At 43.8% G+C, this 18,670-nt stretch overlaps 1 protein-coding gene and 1 pseudogene across 3 annotated transcripts in view; one reads left to right on the top strand and one right to left on the bottom strand.

Moving 5' to 3' along the window:
* Positions 1-18,670, bottom strand: part of PEX1 (peroxisomal biogenesis factor 1) — a 66,187-nt gene that overhangs the window by 45,159 nt on the left and 2,358 nt on the right. For all 3 annotated transcript variants that reach the window (XM_088442229.1, XM_088442228.1, XM_088442230.1), the window contains exons 2-4: positions 17,312-17,455; positions 5,776-5,859; positions 4,679-4,793 (exon numbers count right to left, since the gene is read on the bottom strand). In XM_088442229.1, the coding sequence (XP_088298355.1) occupies positions 4,679-4,793; positions 5,776-5,859; positions 17,312-17,404 (292 nt within the window). In that variant the 5' untranslated portion in view covers positions 17,405-17,455. The remainder of the gene's footprint in view (positions 1-4,678; positions 4,794-5,775; positions 5,860-17,311; positions 17,456-18,670) is intronic.
* LOC148511444 (E3 ubiquitin-protein ligase UHRF1 pseudogene) lies at positions 9,514-14,530 on the top strand (annotated as a pseudogene).

The following is an 18,670-nucleotide window of genomic DNA, read 5'->3' as shown; positions in this document are numbered from 1 at the left end:
GCACAGAAAAAAATAATTATGTTGTCTAATCTTAAATTAGACAAGGGCACAATCACAAAACACACAATAAAAATTAAGAATACAAGTAACAAGACTTGGTACAATGTTTCCAAAATCACAACCAAATCAGAACAGTTTAACAGGATGACAGGCTTGTACAATAAGATCAGACCTCAGCAATGTGGGTGTAGACCCTTTTTCACAAAAGATCCATCCAACAGCCTAAACTCCTACAGTTTTAAAATGATGTCAGTGTTGCCAGTTTTAAGGAGTACCACCATTTAGAACACGCACTATCCAGACTGCTTAATTTATTAGATTTATAATAGGTGTGCTTTTAATAATTTTCAAAAATGTTCCAGTTCGATAGTGCTAATAAAACGCAAGATACTGAGCTGATTGTGGAATTACGAGGTATCCATTTTCTATGCAAACATAACAGACTATGGGGTCAATCCAATTAGGCGCAATACCGAGTTTACTTAATAAAACTCACAAACATCACACAAATGTGCACTCCTAAGAAACGCGAGATCTAATTAGAAATGCCTATTTGTGCTACTCGCATTTGTTATATCTAATATCAGTGCCATGGAGATACTCTTTTTATTCATATGTGCATACATAGATATATTTTCTTTTATCCGTATCTTGTAATACATTTACGCTATATGTGTGTTTTGCATTTTCATTATTTTCTTTCATTTGTATTGCCTTCTATTCTCTATTGAATCAATTTAATTAAGTGAGACCTTGGTACCACTACAGGTGTTTACTAATGAACTAATTAATGAAAGGGGTGTTACTTTTAGGCCTATATAAACCTGTCTTGATACTACAGACTATCTATGCCCTTCTTCTGAAGAAACTGGGAGACAAGTCCCTGAGAAACGCGTTGAGGCTTAAGGGGTATCCGTTTTTATGCTTCTACTTTGGGACAGACTTACACTGAAGTGATCTCCTCCTTTGGTTCTGGAAACTACCCATATCTCCTGGAGCTTCTCACGTCACGCCTATTTTGGACACAAACTAACAGCGGCTACTGACCATTCAGGCATGGACACAGACGCAGGGTGTCAGACGATTTAATCCGGTAGCCTCAAACGGAGACTGGGCCTGATTCAGACCCGCTCGCGAGTGCTGAGCGCTCGCAAGCGGGTCGATGTTGCCCAAATCCGCATGCGCACGACGGAGGTGCCTCTGTCATGCGCATGTGCGCGACCCGAATAACGATGGGGAAGCCGTCGTTATGGGTCTCGCACCAAAGGAGGCGTGCTGTCGATTGTGAGTGACAGCATGCCCCCTTTGGTGGGCGTGGCTGCCCAGACGGAGGCGTTCCCATGGGAACGCCTACTGTCTGGGTCCGGCCCCACTGACATCACAAGTGATGTCAGTGGGAGTGATTTTGGCTCTGATAGAGCCAAAATCACTCCAGGGCTTGCGGTCAACGAGACCCTACCGCAAGGGTCTCGTCGCAAGCCCGATGGTCGCGATGGTCTTGACCATCGCGACCATCATCATGGACGCTCGCTATAGCTGTGGGTGGTAACCCACAGCTATGCGAGCGTCCAAGAGGCCGCTTCGCAAAAAAAAAAAAAAACGCCCTGATTTAGAGCGAGCGCTCTTGTCAGAGCGTCCGGCTCTGAATCAGGCCCACTGTGCAATAAGAAGCTGACCAAGGCAGAGGTGAGCCACAGGACCAGACGGGTATTATTCCACGGCACCCTCAAGTACCTTTATACTCCATCGGTATCTACTTCAGCTTCCTGTGCCGTGCATGCAACTTGTCAGAGACTTTATTCTCAAAGCATCATTCTATATATTGGAATTGACATTTCAAACATTTCCTATTAGGTGAGATCCCATACTAATGGGAATTTGTTTTCTATTTCCATATACCATCTGAAAAGACATACCTAAAGGCCCCCATACATCAGAGATGGATTGCAGCAATCGTGCAATTTGCAATCGATTGTGTATAAAAATCTGAAATGTATGGGCTTCACAGATCGCAGATTGCAACCAAAAAGTGATTGGAATTGTTTAATCAGATTGTCCAACATGTTGGATTTCACAGATCGATTGGGGCTGTAGATTGCTAGTGTATGGACATGATCAGCAGATTTGCAGACCGTTTCTAGCAAAATGATAGGCCTTTCAAGATTGCCAGATCTGTGTTTGCTGCAATCGATCTGCAAATCACTGAAAAAGATCTGTAATGTATGGGCGCAGATTGCTCGATTGGGAAATCCTAAGATCGGGCAATAAATCTTCAAATTGTTCAATTGTGATTTTCAGATTGCTGATGTATGGGGGCCTTCAGAAGTGATATATTGGGGAGATAATTGATACCATTCTGTCAGTATAAGCAGCTTGTCCTTTTTAACTATTTTGTTACAGACTATTGTATTGCAACATTAGATTCTATTTGTTTTATTGCACATTGTAAAAAAAAAATTATATATTTGTCTATCAGCACTACCTTTTCTTTTATATCTGTACTTGTTTTAGTGGGTTGCAGTTTAGTAGCTCATTAGACATTTTCAGCTCTCACTTAGATTACATTGCGCACCTGTCTCTATTTCTTCTAGACTTGCAAAAAGTGCATGAAAAAGTGGTTCTGCACTGTGGCCCTGATTCAGAGCCGGACGCTCTGACAGAGCGCTCGCTCTAAATCAGGGCCGTCCCTCTGAATTTAAGAGCGGCCTCCTGGCCGCTCACATAGCTGTGGGTGACCACCCACAGCTATAGCGAGCGGCCAAAATGATGGTCGCGATGGTCAAGACCATCGCGACCATCGGGCTTGCGACGAGACCCTTGCGGTAGGGTCTCGTTGCCGCAAGCCCTGGAGTGCTTTTGGCTCTATCAGAGCCAAAAGCACTCCCACTGACATCACTAGTGATGTCAGTGGGGCCAGCCCCAGACGGTAGGCGTTCCCATGGGAACGCCTCCGTCTGGGCAGCCACGCCCCCGGCACGCCCACCAAAGGGGGCGTGCTGTCACTCACCATCGACAGCACGCCCCCTTTGGTGCGAGACCCATAATGACGGCTTCCCCGTCGTTGTTCGGGTCTCGCGCATGCGCACGACGGAGCCGCCTCTGTCGTGCGCATGTGCACTTGGCCAACATCGACCCGCTTGCGAGCGCTAGGCGCTCGCGAGCGGGTCTGAATTAGGCCCTGTGTCCCAACATTTTTACACCCTGCACAAAAAAACGCATTTTTTCTCTGAAAAGAAAATGAGAGTTTAGAGTTGGGTTGCAACTGCAATTCACAGTGCAAGTTCCCCGTGAGAACTGCTTGCGCAAGCCAACTCGCACCTAATTGGATGCCCCTCAGAAAGTAATTTAAAGAAGTACATACTATAACAATGTACAGTGCATTATGTTTTCACAACACTTAAAGCCCACAAGATTTTCTAATAGTTCGGATTATCATCTAAACTTATATAAAAGGAAACTTCTATTTACACTACTTTGCACATGAATAAGAATATTACGCATGGAGTATTATGTTTAGAAGCCCACAAAGTGAAATTGAATTGTTGGATATGGGCACAGGCACAAGTTGTCCCAGCCTACAATATCTAGGAACATCCTAATCTGTCCAGCTCCTCCAATAAGCAGTTGTACATGTTTGCACTCCCCTGCAGGCACCACCATTCTTGACGTGCACATTCTGGGGCGTTCTGCAAAACCTGGAGAATTCACACGCAAAGCGGCGCACAATGTTGTGCTTTGGACCTACATTTGTGTTTGCTTTCTAAATTACTTTTACTGTGTCCCAATAGGGCCTGACACAAAGTTTAACATACACATGCTTGCAGAGCATATCTTGTGTTTCTGCACTGCTTATTATCCAGAACTGAGCACAACACATGCATTTCAAACACATCTCCAATTGCGACTGGACAGGCGGAATTGTGTTGTGTCTGGGCACTATCACATAGGCAAAGATCAGTGAGGGTATGTGGTTTCCTTTTTTATATACTATCGATTTCTAAAAAGAATAACATCTTTTAATGTGTGTATATTTTTTGTGAATATCATTGTGATCTATAGATGTTTTGATTTATGTGATTGTATTGGTTTATTAATTAAACACGTGATTAATGTAAACCAAACTTCTATTAGGGAGTTTTATTATACATGCTTAGATTAGCGCAATTTTTTTGTTTGTTAATCAGTGCTTGGAAACGCCCACTGAAAGCATCTCACATCTGACGCTCACGTACAAAACCGGGAACATCGAATGCAGATCAGGCAGCCATCAGCCGGTCTCCAGACACACAGCGGGCTCTCTTGCTGCGAGCAAGAATGCAGCGGCTAATTTATGCACGCCCAGAAAACAGTGTTTTACACGGTCAGACACGCCTGCATTTGCCTAGCCATCTCCCCAAAACGCTGTCACTCACTTTGCAGATGAATCCTCTGTGTGAGTGTATTCGCAATTCAATTGCTGCACATGCTCAGTGCGGGATAGTAATAGTAATTATGATATATAAATATATAATGAAACAAAAAATACACAGAAGTTGTTAACTCACGATGTTTTAAAAATCATTAGGCGAAAATCATCATGAATCGAAAGACAGTTACAATCTATGAATACAGAGCTTTTAATAATAGCTGTACATGTATAACAGCATTTACCAAATTATATACCAGAACAATAACCTACCTATTTGGATGTAAACACATGTGTGCAGGTCAACCCAAACTGGGAAAACAGCCTTGGGATATACTATTCGGATCTGATCGAGAAGCTGAGCTTCAAGTGCCGAGGCATGCAGTTCCTAGCAATAAACAGATAATACTATAAGTTTAAAAATAAACTGACTGTAAAACAAAAATAAAGCTTCATTGCATAGTGGACCCTAAACTACATGATGACTTCTTGTCTTGTGAGGTAATTAATATATTTCCTGTGTGAGTGAAGAAAATATAGGAAATTATGGTAAGTTAGTGGCTGTACAGACCGGCTACAAAGTGAAACAACAGCTGAGTATTGAACTATGACTGTGTTTCCAGTAGATTATATAAATTCATACAGGTTGAATCTCCCTTATCCAAATATTCCAAAATACGGACTTTTTTAAGCATGACTGAGGTAGCGAAACTTTTGGTTTTTGATGGTTCAATGTACACAAACTTTGTTTATGGCACAAAATTATTAAAAAATATTAAAGAAAATATAGGAAATTGTGGTAAATTAGTGGCAGTACAGACCGGCTACAAAGTGAAATAACAGCTGAGTATTGTACTATGACTGTGTTTCCAGTAGATTATAAAAATTCATAGAGTAGTACTAATGACCAATAACACTCAGCATCACTAACCAACACATGTATGTACAGAAACAAAACAGAGAGGTCTGTTCCCCAGTAACACCTCAGCTGAATACTCTGTCAGAGAACTCAGGGTGAGATGCATCAAGCCTTGGAGAGAGATAATGTACCAACCAATCAGCTCCTGTCATTTTTCAAACAGAGCCTGTACCGTGACAGAAGCTGATTGATTGGTATCTTATCTCTCTCCAAGGCTTGATACATCTCCCCATCAGTGATGTTAGATACATAATAAAAGGTGTAGGTGGGAAGGGTACTCTTCGTTCCCAGCAATTGGAATGGTTTCCCAAGGAGAACATGGTGGGGATAACTCTGAGGTGAACTTTAAATTTATATTCTATAGCTGTAGTTGCCTGGTAATATATATGTTTAAGAAACTACAAACCACCCACCAGATCCCTTTAAACTACTGTTAAAAAAAGCAGTTTACCAGTATTTCCCAGTCATCGGCGGACAGTGGTTCAACTGTGACTTCCTTACAAGACATGACATTACAACACTGCTTGAGGAACACCTGTTGGCATAAAATAATGTAAGCATTTCTCAGAATAATTCAACATAATATATATATATCCAAAATGTGTCATTAAATCCTGTACTTTAGTTAGCAGCCCCAAAGCAGGTTTATTTAAATATGTGATTTAGGGGCTACCATCTGTATGGCATACAAATGCACTATATTGCATTATATATATATATATATATATATATACACATACACACATTGTTCATTCTAGCACCCTGCACCTGTTAAAACCCTTGCAGTTCCTCTTTCCTGCCTGGGGTGTTGCTCTCCGCTCTGGTGCTTCTAGCACACACACTGCTGGATCTCTGCAGTTTGTTGTATAAGCTGAGCTTGCTTGAGCCACCAGAGCAGAGAGCAACACCTCAGGCAGGATGGTGGCATTGCACGGGTCGTGACAGGTGCAGAGGTACCCTCTTCCCTTTAAACATATATATATATATATATATATATATATATATATATACACACACACACACACACATACATATACATGCATATAGAGATATTGTTGCAATGTTCTGATGTCCAGAGCAGAACTCATTCTGGAAAGGAGCAAGCAGGGTAAAGAATCCTGCCGTTTACTACAGGAAAAGTTTCACACACAGTTGCGCTACTTGGGTGTGATAGATTGGTGTGTGTGAAGGTATAAAGGATTGTGGGATCCACTGGGCAAGGCTTCCGACGCTGATAAGCAGCCGGACGACAGAGAGGGCTGATGTGGGATAGATAGTGTTTGGAAGCCACTGCAGATGTACAAATGTGATGTTACAACATTTGTGAAGAAGTAAAAAACCAATAGCTTCATCGGTCTGTTTGTTGTTTTGTCCAGTTATGCATTCGGACACCCCTGCACCGATTGGGATGAAACCAACACGAGGTGGTCCAGTTGGATCCTGGACAGCTTTTAGGGGGGTTAGGGTCCCAGTCGGACCTCCCACTGGTGTACACTGGGCAGAACTTTGACCCAGGGAACCTCTTCTGAGCCTTCCACTGGATGGATCTAGACGAAAACTTCACAGAGGGGTGGCAATTGGTCTGGGAAGCCTAATGGAGTGGTTAGGGTCCCGGTTGGACCTCACAGTGGAGTGCGCCGGGCAGAACTGTGACCCAGGAAGCATATTCTGGGCCTTCCACTGGTTGGATTTGGACGACATCACATAATAGATAAAACTTAATAACTTGAAGATTTAAACCCAGGCAACGGCGAGTACTTCAGCTAGTGTATATATAGATTACAATTTAGATACAGTGCCATTGCCACACACTGATCCCCAGGTTCCTGTTGTCGGATCTAGCGCTGTGCCCTGCTGCCCTCCACTCCTGTCATCCTCACCTGTGCAGTTGCTGTCTCCTGCTGTGGGTGCGGCGTCCTCCCCAGCAGTTACCATGCTGCAATGTCTGGCCATCCTGAGAAGGCATATACCAGCCATATGACTAGCTGGGCCAATCAGCGGCATGGATGCCTATTAAATTCCTCAGGTTCTGCAAATAGTTACCAATACAACTTCTCCTAGAGGCCTCAGTACTTTGGTTACTGTATGCTTTATAGTGAATACTGTTGTCCTGCTGGGCAATCTTGCTGAACCTACACCATGCAATCCTGATGTCCTGCTTGACAATCCTGCTCAACTTACATTGTGCAATCATGATATCCTGCTGGACAATCCTGCTCAACTTACATTGTGCAATCATGATATCCTGCTGGACAATCCTGCTGAACCTGCACTGTGCAATCCTGATATCCGTTTGGGCAATCTTGCCAGCTACACTGTGCATCCTAATATCTTACGGTGCTATCCATTTATATCTGCATTGTGCTATCCTTATATCTTGTTCGGTACTACGCAGAATCCTGCTAACCTGCCTGGTACATACCTGTACTTTTGTTCTTGTATGCTGTTTCCTACTCCGAGGATCCTGCATACCTACACCTTGTGTTTCTGTGAACACTTGCTGCCTGTGTCTGTGCAGCATTACACTGCCTTTGCCATCTCCAATCAGTCGTGATTGTAAAGATCCTGGTTCTAGTCTGTATGAGGAGTAATATTTTATGGCCAACTAACCACTAACGTTCCAGTTACCACAGATAGTCCAATGGGCCCTGACCTAATTCCCAAACCTTTTAGTGCTATGATAGCCATATCGGACGACTAGGTTTATGTGTTTATCTGTAAAATAATCCCCATCAACATAAGTATGTGGCCAGCTACAGTATGTACAGCATAGTAAGATGAGGACTGCTGTGGGGAATATTTATCAAAGCTTGGAGAGAGCTAAAGTACCAACTAATCAGCTCCTAGCTGCGATTTTTCAAATACAGCCTGTAAAATGTATGTTAGAAGCTGATTGGTTAGTACTTTATCTCTGACAATTTTATCTCTCTCCAAGCTTTGATAAATATCCCGCTCTAAATGGGGCAGAATCATAAGACGTTAAAAGCTCCTTGCTCTAGTTCATATCACTGTATATACGCTGTCTGACTGACAATGATTTGCACTATAAATAAATTCCTATCAGTACTGTTGGGTTTGGTATGTAAGGTCAATATATCATGTTGATGTGCATTCTGAGAATGTCGACATGGTCACTGACCGGATCCCACACTGTTCGCACTGACATCACTCAGTACAAGAAACTGAACAATGGTGCAATCTGATCTTCTGTACATATTTTATTACTGCTTTTACTTTTAAACATTCTATTCTCTATAAAATGATTTGTAATATAATCTAGTTTTCAGTATATTTTCCATTGTTTTGCACACCTCTTAGACCCATCAAATGGACCCAATGGCCCTCATTCAGAGCCGCTCGTTAGCGGCAGTACGCTCGTTCCGAGCGATGTTTGCACATCTGCGCATGCGTACGGTTTTTAGTACGCATGCGCGAACCAGTCAGTGCGGCCGAAAATCGTTGGTACGCAATATAGCGAGTGCCTGCTATTTTGAGTGACAGAATGAGGCGTATGTGGGTGGTAACAGGGGAAGGTGCTTGAAAATGGGGAGTGGAGATCCGAACGCAGGCGTGCTTAAAGGTCAAAACGGGCGTTTTATGGGTGTGCATATTTAAAACAGCAGCGTCAGTGACCACGTCACTGGGTTATTTTATAGCCAGAACTGCTCGCAAATTTGTGGTAGCAAACACCAACCACAAGAATAGCGAGCAGTTCATACGCTGGTCGATGTACTCGATTAATCTAATAAATAGCGGACATGACGTAGGATGCGAGCGGCCAGGGGGCGTTTTTAACAAATAAACGAGCGTATGTTTTGCTCGCTCGTTCAGACTTAGAGGTGTGAACAGACTGCAATGTGCGTACGGATCATTTGAATAGCCACCCCTTGTTTTTAAACGAGCGACCACAAATAGCGAACGGCTCTGAATGAGGGCCAATATCCTTTATTAGCCCCCATGCACATGCCATATACTGTGTGTCGCCTGATTACTCCTTTCCCAATGTTCACATGTGTCTGTCATAGAAGATACTAGTACTGTAAAGTGAGCAGTGTGTAGTGGTGTGTATAGATGCGCGTGCGGTGACACTGGGGTGGGAGGAGGGAGAGTGTGTGTCAGGGACATGGTATGCGTGACTGACAGGGGAATATTGGGAGGGGCTCCGTGCGCCTTACTCCTCCCCGCCACCTCAGCCCTCCTCCCCCAGTCACCGGCGGGCGGCAGAGGCTGACAGCTTCCCGCCAAAGTATAAACCGCGCAAATACTACTGAGTGAGAGTATTCACGGCGCCAAGAGACCAGTACCCTCGTACAACCGGCACAGCGTTACGTCAGTCGGGTCACTCACATCCAAACTTCTCATTCTCACAGAGTAAGAGACTCCCGAGCATCCGGGACATAATCACCACAGATTCCCGCGTCCGAGCATCCGGGACACGGTCACCACAGACTTTCACAGCGAGAGCAGCCGCCGCCATGTGGATCCAAGTTCGCACCATGGACGGCCGGGAGACTCATCGCATTGACTCCCTGTCCAAGCTGACCAAGCTGGAGGACTTGCGGCAGCGGGTCCAGGACGTGTTCGGGGTCGAGATGGAGCGACAGCGGCTCTTCTACCGGGGGAAGCAGATGGAGGACGGCCACACGCTGTTTGATTACAGTGTCGGTCTGAATGACATCGTCCAGCTGATGGTGCGCCAGGTCCCGGTGTGTGCCCCGGCACCGGAGGAGGAGGGCGAGGAGCCGCCAATGACCGAAACAGAGCCCGAGGAGGAACCGGTCCCCTCTGAGCGCACCGATCTCGGCTTGTACCAGACCAAGCAGCTTGTGGACGCCCGGGACCTGCACATGGGTGCCTGGTTTGAGGCTGAGGTGGCGAATGTTACCCATGGGGTGACCCCGGGGGACTTCATCTACCACATCCAGTATGAGGACTATCCTGAGAACGGGGTCGTCCAGCTGACTGAGAAAGACGTGCGGCCCCGTGCCCGGACCACCCTGAAGTGGCACCAGCTGGCAGTGGGGCAGGTGGTCATGGTCAATTATAACCCGGATGAGCCTGGGGAGAGGGGGTACTGGTATGATGCAGAAATCCTGAGGATGAAGGAAACCAAAAATAATAGAGAGGTCTATGCCAAGCTTACCCTGGGGGCTGCTGGGGATGACCTGGATAACTGCAGGATTGTGTTTATGGATGAGATCTTCCAGATTGAGGAGCCTGGTGCTCATGCCCCACCTGGTACCTGTGTCTTGCCTGCCACGCCTGTTGCAGTGTCCCCACATAAAAAGCAAAATGGCCCAGTGTGCAAATACTGCAAGGACGACCCGAAAACAAAATGCCGCATGTGCGCCTGTCATGTATGTGGGGGCAAGCAGGATCCTGAAAAGCAGCTACTGTGTGATGAGTGTGACATGGCTTTCCATATGTACTGTCTCAACCCTCCCCTTTCTGACCTTCCACAGGATGATGATTGGTACTGCCCAGACTGTAGAAACGATGCCAGTGAAGTGGTGTTAGCAGGTGAGAAGCTGAAAGAGAGCAAGAAGAAGTCCAAAATGGCGTCTGCCAGCTCTTCATCCCAAAGAGACTGGGGCAAAGGCATGGCTTGTATGGGGCGCTCAAGAGAATGCACGATTGTTCCATCTAATCATTATGGCCCAATACCTGGAGTACCAGTTGGCACCATGTGGAAATTCCGGGTACAGGTGAGCGAGGCTGGTGTGCACAGGCCCCATGTGGCGGGTATCCATGGAAGAAGCAATGATGGTTCCTATTCCCTAGTGCTGGCAGGTGGTTATGAGGATGACGCGGATGATGGCACTGAGTTTACCTACACTGGGAGTGGTGGTCGTGACCTCTCGGGTAACAAACGCACAGCGGAGCAGTCGTGCGACCAAAAGCTCAGCAACATGAACAGAGCTCTAGCCCTGAACTGCAATGCTCCCATCAATGACAAACAGGGGGCTGTAGCTAAGGACTGGCAGAAGGGTAAGCCTGTGCGAGTTGTGCGCAATGCAAAGGGGAGGAAACACAGCAAATACGCCCCAGAAGATGGAAACCGATATGATGGAATATACAAGGTGGTGAAATATTGGCCTGAAAAGGGAAAGTCTGGGTTTCTTGTGTGGCGCTATCTGCTAAAGAGAGATGACGAGGAACCTGCGCCATGGTCCAGGGAGGGCAAGGAGCGCATAAAGAAACTGGGCCTCACCATGCACTACCCGGAGGGTTACTTGGAATCTGTGGCTAATAAGGAGAGAGAAAAAGAAAACAATGCTGATGCAGATGAGCTGGAAAATCCTAGCAAAGGGAAAAGAAAAAGGAAGTTTGTGGTGGATGACGACGATGATGATGATGAAATATCTGAGGGATCACCTAAGAAAACCAAAGTGGAATTATACAAACTGACTGCAGAGCAAAAAGCTCTGATTGAAAAGGATGAGCTGAATGTCAAGTTGTGGAACGAAGTCATGTCCTTTCTTAAGGAGGGACCCAAATTTATAAGCAAAGTGGAAGAGACTTTCCTGTGCATCTGCTGCCAGGAGGTGGTGTTTGAGCCCATCACCACTGAGTGTCTGCATAATATCTGCAAGAGCTGCCTTGACCGATCATTTAAAGCCTCTGTGCACAGTTGCCCTGCATGCAGATATGATCTGGGCAAGAACTACAACATGTGTGTGAACAAGCCACTGCAAGCCATTCTCGGCCAACTCCTCCCTGGCTATGAGAGAGGACGGTAAAGAAAGATAATTTATCTGGTGTAGCTAACACAGTCTCATAAGTTTAACCAATAATGTATCTGCCACCTTTGCAACTTTTTGCTCCATCACCCTTACTTGTCCCATCTACTTTGTTTTTTGGGCCCTACCATATTTAATCCCCTATTTGGCCCTTCGGGTATCGGACTAAAGCTTTCAATCTTCTTTCATAAATGACTGTAACCAAGCCTGGTATTCTACCTCGTCTTCAGTGGCACATGTGGAAATCTCTGGTGTCCTGACAAATATTAGTCAATTTCCAATCCATGGACACTAAATCAAACAATTATATTCATTCAGAATTACCAACATCTTGTGTTCTGCAGGTTTCTGAACTAACCCCAAAGTGTCTTCAATAAGAAGGCACGTAATCCATCCCAAGCTGCTGCCTTTCATCTTGTCACTGCTGGCATCACATGCTAAATCAAAGCTGTGCAATTTCAACCCTAGAAGCCCTAATCAGTCAAATATATCACACCTAAAAATAAACCTGTCTTTGGCACTTACTGTATGGAATTGTACAGCATTGATCTGATCTGCATTGAATAACTATTCCATCTGTGCTTGAATTTGTATGACTGGTCATAGTAAAGGCAAGTAGCTTGTGGCTCTCAAGCTGCAGCATCCCTGTTGAACAAAGGAAATGGCTTGCTAGGATTTGTAGTAGCACAGCTGGAGAGCTACAGGGTTCCTACACTTGCTCTAGTATATGATTTAGTGTAGGTACATCTATGCTATCAAGTGTTTTTTTTTTTTTTTTTTTTTTTGCAACCGTTAAGGGGTTTAATCCAGTTACCTGTCTCTTGCACATTTAGAATATTTGAAAATATCCTGAATTTTCTACCTAGAATTTCTGTTAGGCATCTCCTGTTCCATTTGTAATGGCTACTGAATGCAAAATGGAGTGTCATTTAAAAGAGAATTCATGTATTTTTTTTTTCTCCCTTCTGATGCACAAAATGAGTGCGCCCCTGTAGATGGAAGGGGTATTGTGTGGTTGCAGTGCCTTTAAAGCAGCTGCTGAGCAACCTGCTTCTTAGTGGTGGTTTTTTTTGGGGGGGTGGGGTGATCCCAACCTTAGAAAAGTCAAAGGTCGCTACCTTAAGCAGTAGGAGAAATTAGCTTCTCTTTACAAGTTGATCCTTAAACTTCCATTGTGAATGTCTTTGAAATATTTGTGCCTTCCAGCTCTTTTTGTAATATCTTCACTATTTTTCTCGCTTTATCTAAACCACTTCAAGATGGGTTATGTTTCTGAAATGCTGTAAAAATTGACATTCATAACCTTTAAATAAATGTCCTCTATATTGTAATACAGAACTGGTTTAATCCTACATACATTAAAATGTAAGAAACTAATAATTTGTGAAATGTGCCTAGACCTAGAAAGGGAGAAATACCCCTCACCCTGCTTTTCAGTCACATGGTTTGGCCAGTTAAGACTTGCTGTTGCTGGCAACCTGTGTGCTCCTGGTACCTATAGTTACACTACCTCCTGCTAGTTCTTACTAAATACAGACTTTTTTTTTTTTTTTAAAGCAATATTCCATGTCTAAGCATCCACCGCCTTCCTGGTAAGTCATGGAGACAGTAAGGATGTATGAGAGTGCTGGCTGCATGACTTATTCACCAAGCACTTAATGTCCACTTCAGCAGGATGTAATTTAACAGTATTGTTTGCACATGCCTACTAATCTAAAATGGAGCTACAAATTAACAAGGTAGTGATATCTTTTACTTGGCAGGTCTTAATGTGCGTATCCACTTACAGACATAGAAACGAGTGCATGATTATGACATTGTAATCGTGCAGTCGTTTCGCAGTCTGATGTGCCTACATTGAATGTTAGTCGTTCAGTGTAGGCATATCAATCATCCCCGAACATGGGCAACCTGGCAACGTCCGGTTGACCAGCATGTTCGGGCGATGATAGATTTAAAAAATGTCCAGTGGGTGCGCGCATCGCTGGTCGACTTTGACTTCTACCTGCTGCTATTCTTAAGCATTCCCTCTGTATAACAAATTATCTCAATACTCATATTACCATTTCTATGCCGTAAATTCTTTGCTTAAAATTCATTCCCAATAGAGGGGCAAGGGAAAACTACTTTAAGTGCCCGATATATGTACGCTTCCTGCAGAGTTGAATTCGCCCTTATTCTTTGATATTATGTGTGAGAAGATATAGACACACACACGGCATTCAATCCAGCATGATGTGCTGTGCACATTGGGCTGGTTTGAATTCCCCCTTAGAAGGCAAACGCACATCGGCCATTTATGGTAGAGCTGACATTACAAATTTTACCTTGCACCAAACTTGCATGGCCGGCAGAATGCGATGTGCTGTTCGGCACATAACGTGTCGGGAATTTAATTTGGCTGTTGGTCATGATTTTATTGCTATAGATTTGAAGATGCTTGACTCCAATAAAATTTTAAAATACAGCCATGGCCAAAAGTTTTGAGAATGACAAGTATTGGTTTTCACAAAGTTTGCTGCGTCATTGTTTTTAGACCTTTTTGTCAGATGTTACTATGGTATACTGAATTAAAATTACAAGCATTTCATAAGTGTCAAAGGCTTTTATTGACTATTACATTAAGTTTATTTAAAGAGTCAGTATTTGTAGTGTTGACCCTTCTTTTTCAAAACCTATGCAATTTACCCTGGCATGCTGTCAATCAACTTCTGGGCTACATAGTTGCCTTTGGAGTTTGTCAGAATTTGTGGGTTTTTGTTTGTCCACACACCTCCTTGAGCACTGACCACAATGGAATTAAGGTCTTGGGAGTTTCCTGGCCATGGACCCAAAATGTTGATGTTTTGTTCCCCAAGCCACTTCGTTATCACTTTTGCCTTATGGCAAGGTGCTCCATCCTGCTGGAAAAGGCATTGTTCGTCACTAAACTGTTGGATGGTTGGGAGAAGTTGCTCTTGGAGGAGGTTTTGGTACCATTCCTTAGTCATGGCTGTGTTCTTAGGCAAAATTGTGAGTGAGCCCACTCCCTTGGCTGAGAATTAACCCCACACATGAATGGTCTCAGGATGCTTTACTGTTGGCATGACACAGGACTGATGGTAGCGCTCACCTTTCCTTCTCTGGACAAGTGTTTTTCCAGATGCCCAAACCAATCTGAAAGGGGATTCATCAGAGAAAATAACTTTACCCCAGTCCTCCCCTGTACTTTTTGAAGAAAATCAGTCTGTTCCTGATGATTTTCCTGGAGAGAAGTGGCTTCTTTGCTGCCCTTCTTGACACCAGGCCATCCTCCAAAACTCTTCGTCCTGTGTCATGCCAACAGTAAAGTATCCTGAGACCATTCATGTGTGGGGTTGCTTCTCAGCCAAGGGAGTGGGCTCATTCTCAATTTTGCCTAAGAACACAGCCATGAATAAAGAATGGTACCAAAACATCCTCCAAGAGCAACTTCTCCCAACCATCCAAGAACAGTTTGGTGACGCATGATGGAGCACCTTGCCATAAGGCAAAAGTGATAACTAAGTGGCTCGGGGAACATATCAAAATTTTGGTCCATGGCCAGGAAACTCCCCAGACCTTAATCCCATTGAGAACTTGTGGTCAATCCTCAAGAGGCGAGTGGACAAACAAACTCCGAGCATTGATTAGGCAAGAATGGGTGGCCATCAGTCAGTATGTGGCCCAGACGTTGATTTACAGCATGCCAGGGTGAATTGCAGAGGTCTTGAAAAAGAAGGGTCAACATTGCAAACATTGACACTTTGCCTAAACAATGTAATTGTTAATAAAAGCCTTTGACACTTATGAAATGCTTGTAATTTTACTTCAGTATACTATAGTAACATCTGACAAAAAGGTCTAAAAACACAAGCAGCAAACTTTGTTAAAACCAATACTTGTCATTCTCAAAACTTTGGCCATGGCGTAGATACATCCAGAAAATAAGGTTCATGCCACTAGTAGGACTCGCTTAGAAGGCCTTGGGTAGTAGGAAAATGGGGGTGGCACACAGGAAAATTTTATTTGTTGTTGCACATTTGCTTGATAATCCTCAACTTGGGACTTGAGCAAATGACCTGTCTGATATACTGGTTGGAGGATTAACAACTAAGTGACGGCAACACGGACACTTAGGTTGTGAGTAATACTACTTTCAGATATATCCTGGCTCGGACCCAGGACACTGGCACAGTGTGGGTTGAAGCTGGACTACCCCTATTCCTGGGTCGTCACTCAGGCGTGATCTGGGTTGCGAGTACCAGGAAAAACCCTGATAGTGACCAGGGTTGTGGACCCGGGACTGTCTGTCTACCTGGATCGGACCTTTCACGCATATACCAGACCTGGGTCGATGTGTTTTCATGTGCAAACACCCAGGTTTTTGGCTTATGTGTGAAAGTGTCCTCACCGACTACCAAGTCAGAATCTCACTGTCCATTTTTGTGGCCGCTGGGCACAAATATTTAGTATCTCCTGAATGTATGACAATGGGACCGCAGCAGGTCAATACCTGCTGCAATCCCTTCATTCCTGTTGCCAGCTGCAACCTCCATAGGTTTCTATAGGGGATGGAATGCTGCCAAATTTACAAACTTCCGAAATAGCTCAGGCCATGTATCAACTCCTAGTTACACGATGTAGTACGTGCTCTGAAAAGTTATCCAACAGTGGACAACCTCTAAATATATTGCTCCAGCTACAATTTTAAGGGTAGTCCGTTTGCTGCCTTGCAGAATTCATGAGACCCATAACTTCCTACTAAAGAAATGTTGTTGTAGGAAAAAATAGCAAAGTATCTGTTAGCTGCAGAAAACTGTGAGCATTAAAGGGTAGGGTAAATTTAAATCAGAGAATCAATAGTATTTGGCTTTAACGGACAACATAGGGTGCTATCCTGATTTTCAGATTAATTTTGGAGCAATGTGGTAACAAACATAAATGCCAAATTAATACTGATTTAGCTGCTAAGGTGTAGGGCCAGGCGATCGGATCAGTGTACATTGCGCCCTTTGTACTCCCTGCTACAGTGTAGCAAATGACCACAAACCTGCTCACAGTGCTGAATAAAATCCAGTATGGCATAAGGCTAGTTTAGTCAGCTATACATTGATGTGTGGGCAGCTCTAATTTTGACACGTTTTTGGAAACATAGTAGCTCAATGCACCTTTCTACTATTGTTTGTAACCAGAGGATGAACACACAAACTATAAGATGTTGCAGAGTGTGAGTAACACCCACAGTACCTGCTGTCCATTGGCAAGTCCTAGTTTCTCTCCCAGCTGCCTGTTGAGCTCTACAACAGTGTAGTCTGAGCTGCTCCTGCTTCGATTCTCCATCCAACCAAGATAAATTGGCTGCTCTCCCCATGACACCTCCACTGCATGTGCCTGTATAATAAGCCGATAAAGAACCTCATCATTATGTATTGAAATACTGGGTAAGTTCAGACTATTTGCTTTTTACTGTAATGTTACATGGACAGTAAAAAAATTTTCTTCTGTACCCGTGTCCATATTTTCCAATACTGCTCCACTGTTTTTTTGTGTGACAGGTGAACAGAGCGTAGACAGAGGCTCTCCGGCATAATTTATCCCTATGGAGAGAGACTGGTGCACTGCACATGGCTGCGATTTTCAAAGTGGATCAAGAGGGGAAAAAAAAGCATCCAATTGGCTACATATAGGGTGTGCAATACATTAGGTCTCAGAACTTCCATCCAAAAAAGGGCATATTTGCTAAAGTCTTTGCCACAGATGAATCAGGCATATATGCATTGTACACAGAGAGCAGTATTGTTCCATATAAAGAGACAATGAATGAAGTTTGGTGATCTACAAACCTTGCGTTCTATGTCTAGGAGAAGTTGCAGGACATTTTTTAAAGATGAAAGTCACTTAGAATCCTTAATGTACAGTGGGCCTGATTCAGCTTTGGGAATAGTGAGAATTAGCACTTAACTGTATGCAAGGGCTATAAATATGTAACATTTTTTCCATGTAGTGTAAATACTGGCTGCTTTTGTATGTAGCCCACAAATACTGGACAGCTTTATTATTACTCTATAATTTAGATGTCAGTCCCAGATCTAAATCTCTGCTCATTTTAAATCTGCCCCCCACCCCCCCTTGCAGTGCAACATGGTTTCACCTAGATGATCAGTTAAGTGCTAAATCTCACTATTCCCAAAGCTGAAATCGGGCCCAGTTTTCTTTGAAGTCAGTCTCGGGAAATGGTAAATACTTTAATAAACGGTAAATGTCAGCCATTATGAGGTAAGCAGTCTTTTTTTTTTTAATTAAAAACTTTTTTTTTTCTAATCAGCTATGGATAATTTTGAAACCTTTCTTTACACAAATTATTGTTTTGTGCCAGCAGAGGAGATGGACTAACTTCTCAGCCTAGGTTGTCATGAAAGTTATTACTCATTAACATCAGCCATGGCTGCAGTTAGAACCAGGATCAAAGGTTTCATTGTAGGAGTATGCTCCAGGCATCACGTACATGTGTAAGGATATAATTTCTCACAATCCTGTCTTTCTGTACAATGTGTGTTCACAGAATGACTTCTGTCTATAAGGAAATAACATACAACTTCATATTCA

This window comes from Taudactylus pleione, unplaced genomic scaffold (genome assembly GCF_031769625.1).
Source record: "Taudactylus pleione unplaced genomic scaffold, aTauple2 ptg000306l, whole genome shotgun sequence".
Lineage (NCBI taxonomy): Eukaryota > Metazoa > Chordata > Amphibia > Anura > Myobatrachidae > Taudactylus > Taudactylus pleione.
This window is presented reverse-complemented; position numbering and strand designations above follow the sequence as displayed.